The sequence below is a fragment of the Rousettus aegyptiacus genome, unplaced genomic scaffold, assembly GCF_014176215.1.
Source record: "Rousettus aegyptiacus isolate mRouAeg1 unplaced genomic scaffold, mRouAeg1.p scaffold_m13_p_15, whole genome shotgun sequence".
NCBI lineage: Eukaryota > Metazoa > Chordata > Mammalia > Chiroptera > Pteropodidae > Rousettus > Rousettus aegyptiacus.
In genome coordinates, this window is record NW_023416290.1 from 33,580,290 (window position 1) to 33,599,677 (window position 19,388).

The 19,388-nt window shown below is 35.6% G+C and overlaps 2 protein-coding genes across 5 annotated transcripts; one reads left to right on the forward strand and one right to left on the reverse strand.

The window, feature by feature from the left end:
• Positions 1–771: 771 nt before the first annotated feature.
• Positions 772–12,781, reverse strand: FBXO43 (F-box protein 43). The gene is made up of 5 exons (XM_036232897.1): positions 12,003–12,781; positions 8,067–9,520; positions 5,492–5,594; positions 1,568–1,771; positions 772–1,463 (listed from the first exon to the last, which is right to left on the reverse strand). The coding sequence occupies exons 1-5, from the start codon at positions 12,003–12,005 to the stop codon at positions 1,215–1,217; spliced, it is 2,013 nt and encodes a 670-aa protein (XP_036088790.1). The 5' UTR covers positions 12,006–12,781; the 3' UTR covers positions 772–1,214.
• A 3,393-nt stretch (positions 12,782–16,174) lies between these two features.
• On the forward strand, positions 16,175–18,385 carry POLR2K (RNA polymerase II, I and III subunit K). Of its 4 annotated transcripts, none has more exons than XM_016129773.2 (4): positions 16,175–16,260; positions 16,854–16,993; positions 17,325–17,417; positions 18,052–18,385. In XM_016129773.2, exons 2-4 carry the CDS (start codon positions 16,933–16,935, stop codon positions 18,072–18,074), a joined length of 177 nt encoding a protein of 58 aa, XP_015985259.1. In that variant the 5' UTR covers positions 16,175–16,260; positions 16,854–16,932; the 3' UTR covers positions 18,075–18,385. The 4 variants fall into 4 exon arrangements, with proteins under 4 accessions (XP_015985259.1, XP_015985262.1, XP_015985260.1 ...); XM_016129776.2 differs by having other exon boundaries at positions 16,191–16,260; positions 16,924–16,993; XM_016129774.2 differs by having other exon boundaries at positions 16,193–16,260; positions 16,791–16,993.
• Positions 18,386–19,388: the final 1,003 nt, after the last annotated feature.

The window sequence follows — 19,388 nt, forward strand, 5'->3', positions numbered from 1 at the left end:
GATATAAAATTTATGGACTGTGTAACATATTAAATACAACTAACAATTTATTCATATTTATTTTTAGCTTTCAAAATTCTGTTTAATTAGAAAGAATATAGATAAAATTTAATATTTAGCAGTTAATTAAAAATTTTTAGTGAGTTAAACTACAAAATTTAGAGATTTTCCAAATATATATATCTAATTCATACTTTAAAATTATCTAATTCACACTTTTAAAAATGTATAAAAGCTACATTTTAAATATGTGTGTGTAGTGTATACACAGACATATACACACATCAGTTATCTAGATACAATTATGAAACTATCTTCAAATTTTCCCCTGGGTTTAATAATTTGTTCCACAATACAGCTTATCTCTCTTTCTTGCTGCTGTTCTAAAAGTGAAACATGCAACCTCAAATAATTTTTGAAAAGAGGTACATTATAAGCAATTTAATAAATTTTCTTATTTAAAAAAAAAAAAAAAAAAACCTATCTTTTCCAACCAGCCCAAATTTGTCACAATATTTATACCCAGGCTAGAATAAACAAATGAAATCTGTGACTATAGCTCTAGAATTTTAAAAAGTACTTATATGACGTATGTGACTTATAAAAGTTTATTGACTAAGATTCCCATTATGAACAACCACATATGTCTAATAATTTACCTTTTATATCTTCTCAGTTATCAATATTAAGTAAATTTTATTTAACCAGAAGTCTGCCCAAATATAACTCTCACCAACTCAAGAGAAAGATTGAACTTATAAATTCAATAGAACTTCTGAAAACATTTTATTTAGATTTCATTTTAAATACTCATTTTCTAAAGCTATAAGACCATCTATCTCAAGTTAAAAAGTTTTAATATTTGGAAAACTATTGTTTAAAAGTGGTTGAAGAACATTTCAACACATAGTGATGAAATGCACAATTTTTAAATATTACATGAAACAGTTAAATACATATATATGGTAACATTGAAAATTCTTTATTTAAAATACTAAGTTATTAAAACTGGTAAAAGTGACATAGTAAAATAAGATTTTTTCAAAAACTCGCTACTTGAAAGAAAACATACAATGACATGGATTATAATATATACAAAATAGAAAATAAATCATCATCTGTCATTAATGGGAAAATTTGTATGCTTTCAAAATATTCATAATTTTAAGTCAGACAAAATGTTGCTTAGGGGAATGCTTCTTTTATAAGTCTCTTTAAAGGCGTTTTAAATTCCGCTTACTCTGGGCACTTCCTGGAAGAGCATCTTTTCTATTTCTTGAATTTGCTGTTCCTCTACTACATTCTTCAGACCCATGATAAGCACACAAACATAACACACAAAAGTCAAAACCACAGGCTCTGCGGCTACACAGTCCCCTTTTCTTATATGGCTGGTACTTAGCAGGGGATTGGCACCTTGGACAAGGTTTTAATGCTTCATCGATAAAAAGTGTTTTGGCAACCTGCAGTGAAAGCATATACACTAAATCTTCCAGTTTCATATAGAGAATCGCTTATTTCAAACTCTGTAAATATTTATTTCTAATAACTTAAGATAAATACTCACCTTAACATATTCTTCCTGTTTACTATGTAAGTGAGTAACTGAAGAGCTTGCTACAGGTGTCAAAACTTCTCCCCAAGGAGAAAATGTTGAAACTTGTTCTTTCTGAGAACCTGGTATCCTAGCCTGGGCTTGTACAGATCTTAAAGCGGATCGATTTAAAAGATGGAGCCGAGTGGCAGCATCCTGAACATTTAAAATAGCCCCCTGCAGTAAAAGACAAGAGGGGTCAGTACTGTAATATCAAAAGTTCCAAGACAGCTTTCTGATGCACATGTATTTAAATGTTTGGAAGTGATTTCATACCACTAGAATTTTCTTCCTAAACCTTTCTTCTTTAGAATTTTTTTCTTCTTAGCTAACACTTAGAAGTCAAGAAATAAATATAAAAATTCAAAACAATAAATGTTAGCTTTGAGTTTTCATGATTGCTGCATTCTTCTAAAAAGAGCCAGATAGTATACATTTTACACCTCTCAGGGCAGACAGTCACAGCTACTCTACTGCCATTTGAACAAAGGCACCTGTAGAAATATGAAAATGAGAGAGCAGGACTGAGTTTCAAGAAAACTTAACTTAAAAACACAGGTGGACAGACAGGATGTGGCCCACAGTTTGCTATAAGTTATCATGAAGTTCTTTGAAGGTTTCTTACTTTGCCATATGTTAAAAGAATAATGAGCCTGGTTAGACCATGACAACCAATTTGTTTGGCTGTTTTTGCAATTCTCATAATACTTGATTCATTTTACCTTTAAGTTTTAAACAGCTTTGATATTTTAAATGTAGAAGTAGATATCATTTTTATCTGAATCGGATTTCCATACCAAATATTCATCAAAAAATATTTTCAGTGAGTAATCATTATAGCTTTCTACTTTGTTAAAGTTGGTGATTAAAAAAAAAAGTAAGTTTTTTTTTTTTAAAACAAATTGGCGTTCTTAACCACTTATTAAAATAAAATGTAATGTGGGCGAATTTCCCCATGCGTCCAACTATAATTGTGGTTCCTCTCCCTTGATAGTCTCCCTTAGCCATGGTTGCTTCCTAATAGTGGGGAGACCTAAAATATGAAAAATTTTAGTAGGATAAATATAGGAAATGAGGTTAGCTAGTCACGAAAAATCACATGATTAACAATTTAACAATATATGCATATGCGTAATGGATGAATACTGGTTTTCAGAAATTAGTTGAAAAATTTCAAGGACACAATACATCTCTATATTACATTCGTATAAACGATTTGCAGCTTGGGCCACAAGCCTGTGCACAAGAGCACACTAAAATTTCAATGGATTTTGATGCAGTTGGTAAACACAGTGATTGTGCATGCACCAAAAAAATGAACAGAGATATTTTGTTGAAGCAAATTTCAGCCACAGAAGAAACATTCATTTATTTGACAAATATTTATAAAACACCAAAAGGTGCCAAGTGAATAAAACAATTTAATCCTTGTTCTCCTGGAGCTTAAAATGCGTGCTACTCTCCTTGAACGATATAAGGCGAAGCAGTTAGTGACAGCAAAAATTTTTGAAATATAGTCATCATCATGTTGCCAGAAACCTTTAAATGTGAGAGCAGAGTCACATTGGTCATTTCCATGATTACAGCAAATTTAGAAATTCAATGGAAAAGGTGTAGTATTCCAATTTCAATGCTCATTCTCACCGCTATAAAGCAAACATAAAATTGTGATCCTATTACATGTAGCTGGTCTGTGCCTTCAAAACTTCGCACTAAGGAGCTTTCAGTGATGCTATACAAGTATGAGGGAAACCATCTAACGACTCGTTTTATAACTTTTGTTTTAGCTGATGATATATTAGGATAGTCCAAGTAGAAAGCAACCAGTCCATATCTGAATGAGAAGGCCAAGGGCCAAGGAAGGATGTCTCTGAGGATAAAGAGGAACAGGCAGAATATCTGATTTGTTTGGACTTACAGAGGAGATTTCCAGTTCTGGTGGATAATAGGAGATGAATCAGGGGTCTGTACAGAGAAATGCTAAGCAAAAAAGAAAGAAACTGGGAAATTATTAACTCTGGGAGGAAAAAAACTATAGGAAAAAAAGATGTAATCATACGTACCATATATCACAGCTATCAAAAAGTCATGATAATCTCAATAGTCTTCATAATGTCAGCACCTAATTCTCATTCACTCCCAAATGATGGTGATTCATTAAGATAGGAGAAAGGGAGAAAGGCATTCAGAGAGAGGTGGAGAGGCAGGTAGTGGTAGTAGTGGTGAAAGGTTAAAAAACAATTTCTCTATACAAAATAATGCCAAGACATAGAAGTAAATGCATGCTCTTTAGAAATGTGGATATAAACTTTAGAAGGAATAGCTTAAGAGTTTAAAGTGATTGCTTTGATGGGGGCAAGAATCAAGAGTAGGAAGAGATAAGGGCAAGAGAATGTGTTTTGTTACAAGCCTCATCATTCAATTTGGCTTTTTTAGCCATGTAAATGTTTTACTTTGGAAAAATAAATAAATAAAAAGCAAGCCAAAATAAGAAAAAAAAGTTTAAGTAAGGAAAAAATTATAGCACTTCAAGAAACTAAGATTTTAAAAAAAAGTGGTGGGTAGGCTATGAAAACAGAATATTTTATTTAGAATTACCTGAAGGGTTGCCATACACAACCACAGGTTTCTTCCTTGTAGTATGTAAGGAGCACATAGAGCTAAAAGTTTAATGTTAATAGGTGCTGGCTTAAAATTGTTTATTAGGTTCTTCCCAATGTAGGGCAGCACTCTAAAAAGATATATTAGGAAGGCAATTAATATCTTCACTATTATCAGCTCCCAGAGCCAGCAGCTGTAGCCATAAGTAGCCAGGATCTGTGAATCAGGCATAAGGCAACCAAATAGGTGAGAAAGTAAAACTTTTCTTCAGCATAAAATAGAAATTCAACATTTTAGTTAACAGCAGTCACTAATATTTTATTGTAATGAGAAACCCACGAAGCTGTATCTAGGTTTCATATTTGTTTATGCCATGCTTCATCTCAATTATTATATTTAACCAAATTAGAAATTTACTTATTAAATACTTATTACGAGAACAAGAGTAAGGGGGTGAACTCTCAGAATGTCTTCTGGTATAGAAGAAAGATCTAAAAAATTGAACATACAATAAGAAAGATCTAAAAATTGAACATACAATAAATATGAGCGCCAGTCATCAGATGCCATTATACCAAGTAGCGTCCCTAGGAAGAATTAATCAGCTTCTGTAAAACTTGTAACTTCAAGGCTGGACCTCAGAGCTTCAAGGGAGTACATGTTTCCAATGCTATACCAGTACTAATCTGCCATGCTCACTCACCTCCAGGCCTTCATACATGCTATTCCCTCTGCTAAACACTATGCCCTGCCTTTATCTGGCTAACTGTAAGTTCATCATTCAGGTTTCAGCTGAGATGCACTTTTTCTGAGAAGCCTGCTCTCGATGCTCAAGTATCAAACACTCCTTGTAAGTGTTCCAATAGAACTAACTTTGGGTTTCCCCTAACACATCTGTATTGTAATCACCTGTTTACCTGTATCACCCACAGGATATGAGCTCCAAGAGAACACAGACCATGTTGGAAATGTTCACCATTGTAACCTAAGCAACTGGCACGTAATACCCACTCAAAAGACTAAATAAAGAATGCTATAAAGATATCTAACTTTGAATATGATTCAGCACATCACTGGTATTCAAATACTGCCAACAGCACATATTCTTAAACAACAAACCCAACAAGATGTTCTTGATGCTAGGAAGAGTTTGGGAAAAGTAAAATATTTTATGAGGGAATGTTTGCTAAATGGAAAAGGCTAAAAGATAGCAAGAAAAACAAATTAGGTTGTCCAGCGATAAGGGGTTATTATTTATATTTAGAATCCATTCTTGAAATGTATTATATACATTACCTCAGAATCTGTTTTCAGTTGTGTGATATAAAATTTCCTCCTCCGATTTGCTTTTTTATCTTGAACAATAATTTCACGCCAATTTCTGCTCACTTTCCAAACACTATAACAAAAAGATTAGTCCTTATACTGTACATATTCCACAAGATCAACATTTTGCACATGGCAAAGAAAAACTTTAAAAAAGATTTTGGACAGTAAATTTAAAGCTAAAAATTCACATTAAAAATATGATTTAAAAAATAAAAATAAAAAAATAAAAATAAAAATGATTTGATCTACATCGTTGTTTCATATTGTTTCACCACATGAAAGAAATCCTATGAAAGTATTAAATATATGCCAGCATTATGTTGATAGATTATAATCTTATAAATGGTTAAGGGAAAAACATAGTTTCACATAAAGCCAATATGAGTCCATAGGGAGACTGATTAAGAGGATTTAACTTTAACTGTGACACTAAGATTGGAAATTTGGGACACAACTTGCAGCAAATGATTATCATCTATAGCACAAGAGGTTTTTTATCAATTTATTCTATCAATGTATTTAACAAATCTGTTATTTTGATTAAACAAACATAAGAACAATCAATCTTTCATTGGCAGTACTAAGCGCCAAATAATAAATATTATTATGAGTAGTACTACGAAGTTCCTATTTTATAAACCAAAGTTTATGAGAATGAAGCAGCTAAAGAAAAAAAAATACATCTCTAATGATTTCTTATTTATTAATAACTTTGACTTTACTAATTAGTAAAGATAATCCTTCAACTGTTAATTTGTCTTTTTTATTACTCTAACAAATCAAAGTAAGTTCAGACAGTTGAAAAAAGTCACTCAGGTACTACCTGAGTTGTCAACACTACTATTCTCCCAGCTACCATGGCCACTTCAGTTGCCATTGCTCTAAGCTGATCCACGTATCTGATATGAGGATGATGAAGAGGAATAGGCAGAACATCACTCATTGATGGGGAATAAATGAACTATATATTTGGGTATTTGCCAAAGCTATTTCAATGGACCATAATCTCAAATTACCAAGAATAAACACTGCTAACACTATACGTGCATTCTGCAGTACAAACACTATAAATTTGGAGGGGTAGGCAGGAGAAGTAATTATTGAAATATGACTCAATATCAACTGCTCCCACAAATGAGTACCAAAAAATATCATCTAAGTTTTTATTTTAACTAGTCTGTATTCAAATACTCCAGCATATAAAAAATAAAATTCCTGTATATCAGCCATTTCTTAATCTTTTAAATGAATAATTTATCTCATTTGAACATTTTTAAAAGGCTTACATATATAGGTGCACTAATCTGTTTATTATCTTACTTGGGTTAGACCAGATACCTTTCTGATCAAGTCTTTTTGGAAAGGTTTTAAACCTTAAGAGTTTGTGGGAAACTACTGGATTAGATATCAGAGGACTTCATTGTAAATCTGGATCTATTTTTATCTCCTTGAGTGACTATTGGTTGGTCACTTAACTTCTCTGGAGCTCGGTTTCCTCATCGCACAATACACAACTGGACTAAATATCTCAGACTTCTAGCTATGAAATTCCACAATTCTCTATAATAACCTCTGATTACTCATGGGAGAAAGGTGAAGGTGGTCTCTTACAGAAGTAGTAACCATAAAAACAGCAAGGACTCAATGAACCAAACTCTAGACAAATTTCTTTTGAAAAAGAGGTTCACTAATTCTCCTGCATATCTTCCACAAACCACCACTTGGCAGAAATGCTGTTACACATGGCTTCCCACCTTCCCAAGGGCCTTGTCCTCTGACAGTCCTGCAACTCCCCAAAATTGCCCGTATGAACACAGTATCACGTTAGTCTTTGTAACCCTAGTTCCTACCCCCAACACTCCAAAATGCCTGACTTAGTTCCTCTTTGTGTAGCAGCACTCGGTATACTGAAATCTCTGTAATCACAAATTCTTCAGTTTTTAATTCCTTGAAATTTCCAAAAGGAATTAATTTTCACTGCTGTGTTAGAAATTAAAATGAAATAATTCATATTCCCTTAGTCTCTGGAAAGACCAAGCCCTAAAGTGAAAGCTAACCACTATTCCTGGATTCTAGAACTTAAATAAATGGTATCCTTTGTATGTTGTCATTTCTTTGTCACCATAATGCTCTACATTATTTCTGATCAATTATCATTACTGTAGTACAATTTGCAATCTGAAACCAGGAATATGAACTACTAAATAAGTCTTTAAATAACTATCGTGGAATAAAGCTTGCCATTATGAAGTTTTAAAATTTTACTTTTAGGAACCCTCTTCTCAAATAACTGACATGAACTTTATCCATAAGAAGACTATACTGTTGCTTCTAAAGAAGACTTTTTTACATATTAGGAGTTATATCAGTAAGTTCTATCAGGAAGTTCACTAAACCACCTTTGATATAGTATAAGACAACTGAAGACAGAAATAATAAAACAAACAAAAAACAGAACTACTTAGCTCAAAGAAAAGCTTTTCAACTTTAAAAAAAGTGGTAAAAGGCAGTTTCATTTCAGAAAAAAAAAAAAATTATTTACCTGCATAGGCTTTCTGCAGTCAAGGAATCTAAAACCATTGCAAGAATGTGCTTTAAATTTCTATATTTTAATTCTGTTAAGATGTCCAGTTGTTCTACACCCATTTTCTTGCCAATTAATCCTGCAAGTACACACTGCAGCACAGCTATTTTCCCTCTATCCCTTTCTTCTAAGAATTCATGTGCACTGTTTTGCTGGAATTTTTTCCTTTTGCTTTTCGTAAACAGCTCATGCACTAATTGCAAGGCTGGGGTCTTTGATAAATTCTTAAAGCTCAAAATCAAATCCCCACTCTGCCTGTCACCACTAAGCTGACTCCCTGAGATGTCTGAAGCAGCTGCTGGTGTTGTTTCAGAGTCAGAGTGGATGATTTGCTTTTCCTCTTCTGTCTCTGATTGTGAGCCTTGCTCCCGAAGAGTAGACAGTCTTCTCAACCTTCCGAGACGTCTTGACCCAACTTTGAGAGTTCCCTTATGTTTCTGAAGTAGTTCTTGAAAAGAACCCTCCTGGTCAGAGAAGGAATCTTCTGATTTATCCAAGCAAAGTGAGTTAAAACCACTGTCTGCAGGGGTTGAAATATTGCCCCTCACTTCAGTTGAAGGAGAAAGTCTTTGACTTGCCTTAAATTTAATGTTTGCTACAAGGTTACTTATTGGGGTCACAAAAATGTCCTCATCTGTTTCACAAGTTGACCTACTATCAGAGGAGCCCAGAAGTTCTGGATATGTATTCTCATCATTAACACAGAGACTGCTATCACTTAAGTCATGGGTGATAGAGTCTCTAAAATTATTGCCCTGAATCGGAGATATACATTCAACTTCAAACAGGCTACATTCATCTTTGGAGTCATCAATTGTGGAGGTCTTCTGCTGAGAAAAATTAAGTCTGAGTTTCTGACTGCTGGAAGCTGCTTCTTCCGTTTTCAAAGTACTAGTAACTAAAGCACTAAAATTACTTTGCCTTGGAAAACCTGAAGCATTGCTTGGAATATTTTTTTCTAAGTTGAGAACTTGACTTATACCACTTTCTAGGGAACTATTTTGTGATTCAGAGTCCCCCTTTAGAAGAGAAAAAGATATGTCCAACCTTCTGCGCAGTAAAAATTTTCTTCCCCTGACTTTGGGAGTTTCACAGAGTTCTGGGGTTTTATCGTTTTCCTTTCTAGGGAAGACAAATCTCTTTTTTTGAGTAGGGGACTCTAAAGGATGTGTTGAGCCCAGACTGAAGTTTAATGGTGGGCCTTTTTCTTTCTTTTCAGAAAATTCTTTATCTGTATTATCAAAGCCGCATGATTTTAACAACTCACTGTAGCCACTATCTTGAAATGAAGATGTGGAACATAAATCTCTGGAGTTGGAGTACTTGAAATCGGCAGTAGGAGAGTCCACCTCATTTCCTGCTCCAGTTTGAGCTTGACCTGAATGCCTTTCTGACATCTTCAAAATCCGTTTCTACAAAGTGAAAATAAATGTTATTCTTCCTTTGAAATGAGTAGTCTGACAACTTATACCAAAATACATTATTTGTTATGAGTACAAATAATGGAAATTTTGTGGCAAAAAAGTTATTTTAAAAATAAATCTACTCTACAACATACTCAAGTGTATTTTATTTAAAAGTACTTTTGACATCATAAAAACAAAAATTTTCAGTTTGCAAATATTCACAGATTACTTGACTAAGCACATTCTAAGCACTATGCACAAACAGTTTCTTAAACAGTTGAGGAGAAAAAGATCTGGCAACATCAATTTTTTTTTTAATTTTTGTATTCTGCTTTTCTTTTTTTTTCTTTTTATTTTTTTATTATGGTAATACTGGTCAACAAAATCTAGTAAGTTTCAGGTGTACAATCAGATGTATAATTTATCAGTAAGGCATACATATATTTACATTGTGTGTTCACCTCCCATAGTTAGATTCCTTTCTGTCACCTCATATTTGACCCCCTTTTACCCCATCTACTTCCCCTGTCCCGGCTCTCTCCCTACCCTCTGGTAACCACTAGTCTATAGTCCATGCACATGAGTCTGTTTGTTTGTCCCGTTCATTTGTTGGCAGCATCGTTTTTAGGTGATTTTATTACCTTATGATTTTAACAGCACTACAGTACATAATTGTAGTTTTAATATTATAGCTTATTTGTGCTGGCCTATACCTTGTCAGTTGGAAATTTCCTGTCAAATTTCTGGGATGTAAATAAAACTGCTTGAAAAATCTATATGCTAATTTTTAAACGTGTCTTTAGGAAATGTTTAAAATGAATACTGCCACCAAATTTAACTGCAATTTGGCTAAGCAACTCCAGGATAATGTTATTCATAATTGTAATAGAGACCTGCCTCAGAAATTCAGTCCCCATGACGATTCACAAGGTCTGAATTCCCAGACTTACACTTACAAAGACTCTGGCTCACTGATAAATTACCTACACACTCTTCTTATGTTAACCAAAGTGAATCTCTGCCTCATAGATATAGGGCCATTTCAAAGTTGGCATGTTATACTCATTTATGTCTCATCTTCTAAATATTTAGAGACATAAGGTCCAGTTGCTGGTTTGAATTCACAGACAACAGACAACTATTTGTGGGGAACTCATCCTTTATAATATTCTTGAAATTTCAAATAAAGAATTCAAGTAAATTATTTAAAGAAGAAATGTGGCTCAGTAATTATACTTGTAATGATACTAGGAAATACTTTACTTCTTAATTTTTTCAATAGTTTAACATTCCTTCTTTTTAGAAACTCAAATTAAATCTTAACTCAAAGAAAACTTAGAAAGTTATCATCATTTCTGATATTTCTCCAGATTATTCAAAAGACACTAAGACTGTCATTCTTTCAAAGTTTTTTCCAGACCAAATACACAATTTTTCTCTATTTAAAGATCCTAGGAAGATATATTTTAGTCGGCTATAATGGGAAAGTTATTATTTATGCTTCAGTTATATCAGTTAAATATGTGAATGCATGATTTTTTTTAAATGCTACTCAAACCACAAAATGAAATAGTTTCTTTATAGTAAAATGATCATTATTATTGGGCAAAGTACCTAAGTGTTTTTCAGACTTTTAAACCTACAGTCCCTTCTGGTAAAACTCACACATGGCCCCTTCTGATCTAGATCACCTCAGACTGTTAGAATCACTGCTATCTTCTGTTTATGCTTACTTAGCTAAGACTATCAAACTTTGCTTTCAATAATTTGAATTATATTTGAAAACAATTTTTGTTTTCAAAATATTAATAAGACAAAATGTGTTTTCAAATTTCATCTTCACCCACAAATTTTTACTTTCCCTGAAAATCATTCTATTAATAACAGTTTTCATTCATGTCCTTTGGTAAAATTAGGTCAAGGAATCATTTTAGTTCAAACAAAAGCAACTATTCCGCTACTTCACCACTAGGTGTCTCACCTAGCTAGATTTTGGAAAACAGAAGCAAAGTGGGGATGCAGACATCCTCTTCCCCTAAAAACCATAGGCTATTTGTTATAAATATACAAAAAAAATTTTTTCTTCTAATTTCTTTTGTTTATCTATACATTTGAAATTGCCTCAAACGTGCTTCCTCTGCTATCATCATTTTTTCAAAGCTTACTTTTTGAATGCCAACTGGAATTTAAAAATTAAAAATTTAAGAAAAACTTAATTTTTAATTATTTTAAAGTTATTTATGAGATATCATGGAATGCCCATTGAGTTAATTTTACAGATTCAACAGTTTACTGATGAATCAAACGAGCTTCCTCAATATTCAGTTTTTAACACCAGGCTCCTGATAAAGGGTTGAGAACACTTGTTTCTATAGTGCTCTTAAATTTTTTTTTTTAATTTAAAAATGCACTCATCAAATCCGAGAATGAAATACTATTTAACTATTTTTAAACCAAATCTTCATTTGCTAAAGAGGAAAAATCTTACCATCAGTAAATCTTGAGCTCTTAGATGTCAAAGTTATACAGGCTTCTTCCAAACAAGAAAATCTCTTACTTTGCCTTTAAAATTCATGTCAAAGAGATACCACTTAAAGAGAAAACTTTAGTTTGAACAATTAATTGAAATGTGCAGTAGTAGGGTGACTGCTAACATTTGAAGGGTACGGAAAGTACATTTTGCAGGGATTATTTCTAACACTTGAAAAGGCCTAAATCATTTAGAATTTCCTTCAGCTTTCCAGACAGCAGGTATTTCAATATCCTTGTTTTCTCCAGCTAGTCTTGGAACTGAGGGAACATCCCAAATTCCGGTTGCTGAAAAAGCAGTGTAAGCCGCGGCGCCGTCATTCACCACCCCCAGGCGCTATGCGCGCGGGTGGGTAACGGCCTCACCAGGGCGTCCCTCCCCGACCTTCCCGAGGCCAGGCTGGCGAGGGAGGCTCGGCTGGGCCGCCAGGACCCCGGGCCCGGAAAGACCCCGACAGGCCGAGGGTGGGTAGGTGTCACCTGGACCGGAGCGAGAGAAGAGGACGGTTTCAGGGCGCCTCTCTAGTCCCAGCACCTGGAAAGCAAGGTGGGGCGCGGGGCCGGGGTCGCCCAGAGGCCCACTAGCTGGCACACACCTGAAGTCCCCCGCTCCCGCCCACCAGGAGACCGAGGGGCCGCCGCCCCGACCGGCGAGCTGAGGAGAAACCACGGCCTCGCCCCCAGGGAGGCCCGGCTATGGCAACCCCCACGCCAGCTCCGCGTGGGGCCGCCGCGTTTCCCTCCTTCGGTTTGAACCGCCCGCCCTGAGTAACCGCTACGCACCGCCCCTCCCCGCGCCGCCCCTTCCTCCCGCCCCGCGGCGCCCCCGCCGGCCGCCCTGCGCTGCGCAGGACCCCGCCCTCCGCCTTCGCTTGAGAGGGTCTCGCCCTCTCCTTCGCACAACTTCCAGCCCTTTCCCCACCCCCCACAAAGCACCGGGAGGGCCTCCCTATCTGATGGGCTCTTCCTCTCCCACTTCTCACTTTGGAGAGCATTATATAGCAAAGTTCTACAGAGCTCCAGCCATGACTTTAGCAACTGCTACCACCGCTCTCCTTCGACTGGACATTTCCCTATCTGATTGCCCCTTAATCATGCAAATGCCATATATCTAAAATCAAATTCACTATTAATAACCACTGGCTACGTGCCAATTACTGGACTAAGTACTGGGAATGCAAAGACGAATAAAGCACAGTTACTACCCTAAGGGGCTCACCGGTATACGTGCTAAAATAAGGGAATAGTAGTAATACAAACGAAAGAGGGATGAGGAGGCAGAGCTAACTTCATAAAGACCATAAAGTGAAGTGAATTTTGAAGGACAAGTGGCAATTTAAAAGGCAATTAACAGATGATTCCAAAATTAAAATGTGCAACAGCAGGAAAATTGAAACAGTTGGGCACTTTAGAGAAACTATAAGTAATTTGTTATAACTGGAAACAGACTTGTTTGAGGAAAGGAAAAAAAAAAATTCTTAAGAAGCAGCCAAGTCATGGAGAGTTTTGGATCCATGTCAAAGGGCTGAAGTTTATCCTAGAGGCAATGCAGGGCATTTTAGGAAGACCACTTTGGTAGCAGAATGAAAGAAAGAAGAGGTGGGGGTGGCTGCAAGGAGGCCTCTTAGGAAGCTACTCTATTACTCTGGAAAATAGTGGGGGTGAAAACCATGGACTTGACAGAATCGACAGCATGGGATATGGGGTGAAAGAGTGAAGAGCAGAGGTTTGGGAGGAAATAAGATAAATTTAGTATGTGGTTGTTGAGATACCTGTAGGACTTAAGGAATTGGTGGATTATACTTTTCTCAAAGTTGCACCTCTCTGAAGTTCTCCCTCCCAAACACACACACACTCAGAGCAGTATCCTCTCTCGCTCTTCAAATGTCTACTGCAACCATTACACCCCTTTCCTGCCTTGTGTTTGCAATCCTCCTCCTCTGCCGAATTTTCTCCATGTAATTTATCACCTTCTAAAATACCATATTATCTGCTTATTTTGTTTAATGGTCCTCCTAACTCCCACCATAATGTAAACAGGGTGGGGAATTTTGCCCATGGTTAAATAAAATCTACACAACCTCAACCACTATTTAATAGTTTCCCTTTTCTCTTTGTTAATTTTTCTTTAGATGTTTTATTACAACTGGAGTGAAAGAGTATATTATAACTTCCTTCTTTCATTCAAAGAATAATTTTTACACCCCTAAAAGGGCAAAATGACACCTAATTATACATAGCTTGTCCTGGTTTTACTCATATACCCCAAATTTAAGCCACCGGCCTCATTTTCCTACTTTTTACCCACCACAGTCTTTGGCCTTTTTGCTTCCTTTTCTGGATTGGACATCATCCCATTATGGACCTCAGAATACTAAAATACATTCATTTTCCACAAGATCTAATATTTCTTTTGGGGGCCATCCAATAAAGCAGAATGGAAGACTTTTTCAATCATCATGGTATTCAAGCTATGCAGATATACTTAAACAATTATGTTCAAATAAAAACAGAGATTTGGGGAAGAAAATAGCAAGTTGCACTTCCATAACCATATTACCAGGAGTTAAAAAGCACTAGTATCCAAGATGGCAAAACACATGTTCTCATTAAGAGGGAATGCAATGATGTCTGGCATGTAGTAAGTGCTCAAGAAAAGTTTGCTGAGACCATTGATAACAGCTTCCACTGACCACGCTTCGTAGTAATCCTAAAACTACTGGTTCCTGCTGTTAGGAAAGAGGGTATTGGATCTAGACTAGCATCAATATAAACTCTCGTCGAAATTCTATATTTTTTTTGCTACCACTTGTCATTACTCCTCTGTAGGGTTCAGGACCCATTCGTATTCTACATGTATCATCTATTCTGATCTCCACAGACTATGTTATGTGCCAAAATTATCTTGTTACCTCAACTAGGGAGTCAGAATCCAGGACAACTTGCAATGATTATACTTTCTGGGTCACTGCATCTTATGATTAGGATTTTGTCTTATACTTCTTGTAGGGAAGCTTATTTTGACCATTATTATTAGATTACTCCTCTTTGATTAAGAGGAGAGCGCTTTATAAGAGAGCTGATGGTCAAAATATTAATACTCTATGTATTTTAGCCTGTCTGTGGAGAAAGAAGCAAGAAACTGCCATATTTCTCTAGAAATTTAAAAATTGGCAGCTAGGAAGACTGGGAAAATCAAGTTAAATCTCTTAAGAGGGTCCGTGAAGGTACAACTAGTTGGAACTCCTTCTAGAACTGATAGGTGAAGCTCAAAGTTCTCAGGTTGCTGGAAGACAGAAAAAGCAGTATAGCCTGCTTAAGAAGAAAGTAAAGACATAATGAATAAAGGGGAGAAAGAAACCTGCTTCTTCGATTAACTATAATAGTTATTAACCACTGATTAAATTTTTAATAAATTTTAATAACTTCATTTTCTTCTTCAAAGTAAAATACCTGCTGTGAAAGAAGAAAACAAATGTACATGTTGTGAACCCAACTGATAGTCACTTAAATTTTGATCTTTGAAAAAGTACATATACACTGGGCGGGTAGTTTTGTTCTAGGAATATGTGGACTGAAGGAGGGTTAGTGGACAGCTGACGCTACCAAAATCCCTTAGCTTTATGTGTAATTGAGGTAGTTGCCTTCACGCTAGCCTTTGCTTTAAAACGAACAAAAGGAGCGGGTGAGAGGGATGACAGGAGTTCTAACAGAGAAAGGGTCGAAAAGCAAAAACAAAATTATGCGGAAGATAGGGAGCAGCTGCTCCAATGCCCCAGCGAAGATATTCAAAACGATCTGAAAAGCATTTTTCTACGTGAAAATCAGCGGTGAAGTTGATTCTATGTTCCTTGGAGTAACGGTTAGCCTAGAATTCCACGGGCACTTGCAATTTTGGCCTCTAACTCTTTGCACACCTGAAAAAGTGTTACTGTCTACTGACTTCAATAGAAAAACAAATCTATTTCGGCTTGAGGAGCTATTAAAATGCTCTTGTTCCTGAAAAATGAAAACTGCTGAGGAGAAACGAGCACTTTCGCTCACAGTTTAACACGCAAAAGTTCCGACTTTCCCGCCTGCGCCCAATCCGGGTTCCTCTGGCAGGAGCGATAAGGGCGGAGACTCCTCTTGCGTCACATGCTAGCGCCGGAAGTTGGCTGCGGCACAGCGACGGGCTGCAATCTGGAAAAGCGGTGTGAGGAGTTTCTCCGTGTCAAGTGAGTAGGGAATTGACGGGTTGGGATTTGAGGGTGGGGATTTGGGTCAAAACTGGAAAGACACGCGAGGGTAAAAAAAAGTCTAGTATGGGATTAGAGTTGGGGGAGGCCGGGGATGAAATCGATGCCGTTAGCCCTTTGCCTGGTTCTTTCAGTTTAGTTAATTAGCAATTGGGAATTATTTCATTATTCTTCCTTTATCATCGGGTCGCATGGTCCCTTATTAAGAGATATAATTTTTTGGCCATCCCCTGCTAAAGTTTTGAAAAACAGAACTTGTGCTGAAAGAGAACGCTAGCTTTGCAGTCCGTTCTGAATCCCACTGCCTCCTAATAGGTGAATAATCTTAAGCAATGAATTTCTCTAAGGCGTGGTTCCTTCGTCTGTAAAATAAGTGTAACACCTCCTAGGATTGTTGTAAAGATAATAATGAAATTATTTTTATAAATGAAATAACGCGCCAAGTACTTAGTACTTTGTCGAGTTTGGGTAAGTGCTCACATTACGTTGTTTTCTGTTTTGTCCTTTAGACCTACACATAATCTTTGGAAAAGTACAGATTAAGAACTGACATCTTTTTATCTTTCTCTGAGGAAAATAAGGGCTGATTGGATTTGTGAGGAGTCACGTTGAGATATTCAGTATTTGGGACTGTTATTTCAGAGACTAACCATGGATACCCAGAAGGACGTTCAACCCCCAAAGCAGCAGCCAATGATATATATCTGTGGCGGTAAGCGTATCCCTTACCTAAAGTAAGAATATTTTACTTCAGTTTTTTGGAAATTTTATTTCTTTGGCTTAAATTAGTTACTCATCTTTGAAGTTATAAAGCAGAACACTTTAACAACCATGAAAAATCCGGTAAGATTTCATTTTTTCTCCTAGGAAAAGTGTATTGACCACAGCTATTTTTTTCTTTCCCTCTTAATATATTGGTAATAACAATATACCCTTGAGACTGAGTATGTTTTAGTGCTTTGCGTGAAAAATATGGTTTAGATAATTTGCTTGTCTGTAATGTTTTCCTTTTAGACATTGAATAAATGTGTTTTCTTTTCTAGAATGTCACACAGAAAATGAAATAAAATCCAGGGATCCAATCAGATGTAGAGAATGTGGATACAGAATAATGTACAAGAAAAGGACTAAAAGATGTATCCTTTTAACTATGCTTTCTAAATATGAAGTAGGAGGAAATTAAGAATAATGCTTGGGGTGATAGTTAAAGACTAATCTCTCGTAAGAATGGTAAAGCTTTTGGATTATTCAACCGAAAAAAAAGACATTATCAGCATTTTTGTGGACCAATACACCAGTGTATAGGCATGTACTAAATAATCTAAATACTAGTTGACTTTGGTTTTCATAAGTCTGTTTTTCAGGGATTATATATTTATGTACTCATTCTTGAGCTTGAGTTTATAGACTAAATTATAGAAGGATATATAAATATTGTGTTACCTAATGGGAAAAGTGGGGCTTACAAATTAGTTGAAAGACATAGTAAATTGTTACGTAGTAAGTAACATTTTTTAAATTAGTAAGTTATCACCTTTAACATTGCTTCATTGTTTTTTGGTGCATTGGTCTTTCATGCAAGGGGGGCTCATAAAAATTGAAATAGTTTTTTTTACTTCATTTCCAATGGTCATAGTAAATAATTCCATAGTTTTGTGCATTTTAGATTAAATAACAAACTAGCTTATAAAGAAAAAGTGACTTGGAAGTGTTAAGTCTTTTATATAACTTTTAAATAACTTTTTTTGTCCTTAACTCATTTTAACACAGTGGTGGTTTTTGATGCTCGGTGAAACATGGAATTCAGAGGAATATCTTTGTATTTGGATTTGCTGTTAACGTTGTATAGCTTTTGATTAGTGTACCTACATTTATGAATACAACTGTATACACATAATTTCATTTTAAAAACCATGTTGTATTTAGGTATCTATTAATAGCTTATATAAATAAATTATTTCTGGTTCAATTACATAATTTATAATTTGATTTTATTGTATATGTCACCTGACATAACATTGAAAGTGTTTCCCCAAACAACACCTTTAATCAAAACTTAGAATCTTTGGGGCTCTTGTTAAAAATAAAGTTTTCTAGGGCTCTCTAATGGTCTAATTAAGTAATTTCCTTGAACATTGTTGTTTTATATCAACTGTTTGTAAAATCTCCAGCATTATTTTGTAGAGTGTACCAATGTGCACATTGTCAGTGCGCACACATCATTTTGAGCTACATTTGTTACTTGAAGTAGGCCTTTCTGTCTTTGTATATAATGCCTGAATATTTTTTAAATCTTGAGTAAAGGAAAATAAACTAATGGTTGCTTTCTGTAAGGTAAAATCAACCCCATGTGAAGTGGATGAAACATATGATTAAGGCTGGTGCAGTTCTCAAGTGTAATCGTTCATTAAAGTAAAAATAAATCAGCTTTTAAGGTATAAAAAGAATAGGGATTGGATTACTGGATAAATGTTTAAAACTTTTCTCTTGATCTTGGGGATACAGATACTCAAGATACTCCATTTGTTCCAGGATTCCATCATTACAGAATGTCATGCTGGCCTCCCTAACATATTAAAGATCAGTCATTGCTGCGTCCAGCACGGCCAGTGGAAAATAATCTTGAGTGGGAATGGTGGGAGATTGCGAAAAGAAAGAAGACAGAAAGTTGGAATGGGGAGGCCCACTATCCAGTTGATTTTATTGAGAGTTGAGAGTTGATTTTATTTTTGCAAGTTGCTTTTATACAAGAGCATACATTTGCTGACTGAAATGAGATTATCCCCACCCAACCTACACACCCTGCTATAATCATTTGCATTTCCATAGATGATCCCCATTCTTAGGAGGGTTCAAAGAAGTGAGGCAACCTTTGGTGATCTCTCAGATTGCAAGGACCTTGTCAGCTTGCAACCCTCTCTCCACAGATATATTCTAATGTTATTAATAGCTATGTCTGTCTCTGACATTCAAGAAATTATGCCATTTTTTAAAAACACCTGTGTTTCCACTACCATCTTCAAATACTAAATTCCGTGAATTTATTATACAAAGTACTACCATGCTCAAATTTTAAAGAGTGCTTCCTTGGTCCACATTTTCCTTTA

Excerpts from the sequence above, each read along its gene's own strand:
- FBXO43 (XM_036232897.1), bottom strand. Across the intron at positions 5,595-8,066 it reads ACTGCAGAAAGCCTATGCAG|TGTTTGGAAAGTGAGCAGAA; the intron begins GTAAATAATTTT and ends TTTTTGTTATAG. Across the intron at positions 1,772-5,491 it reads AACTGAAAACAGATTCTGAG|GGGGCTATTTTAAATGTTCA; the intron begins GTAATGTATATA and ends CTTTTACTGCAG.
- POLR2K (XM_016129773.2), top strand. The coding sequence starts at position 16,933 with ATGGATACCCAGAAGGACGTTCAACCCCCAAAGCAGCAGCCAATGATA. Across the intron at positions 16,994-17,324 it reads AATGATATATATCTGTGGCG|AATGTCACACAGAAAATGAA; the intron begins GTAAGCGTATCC and ends TTTCTTTTCTAG. Across the intron at positions 17,418-18,051 it reads CAAGAAAAGGACTAAAAGAT|TGGTGGTTTTTGATGCTCGG; the intron begins GTATCCTTTTAA and ends ATTTTAACACAG.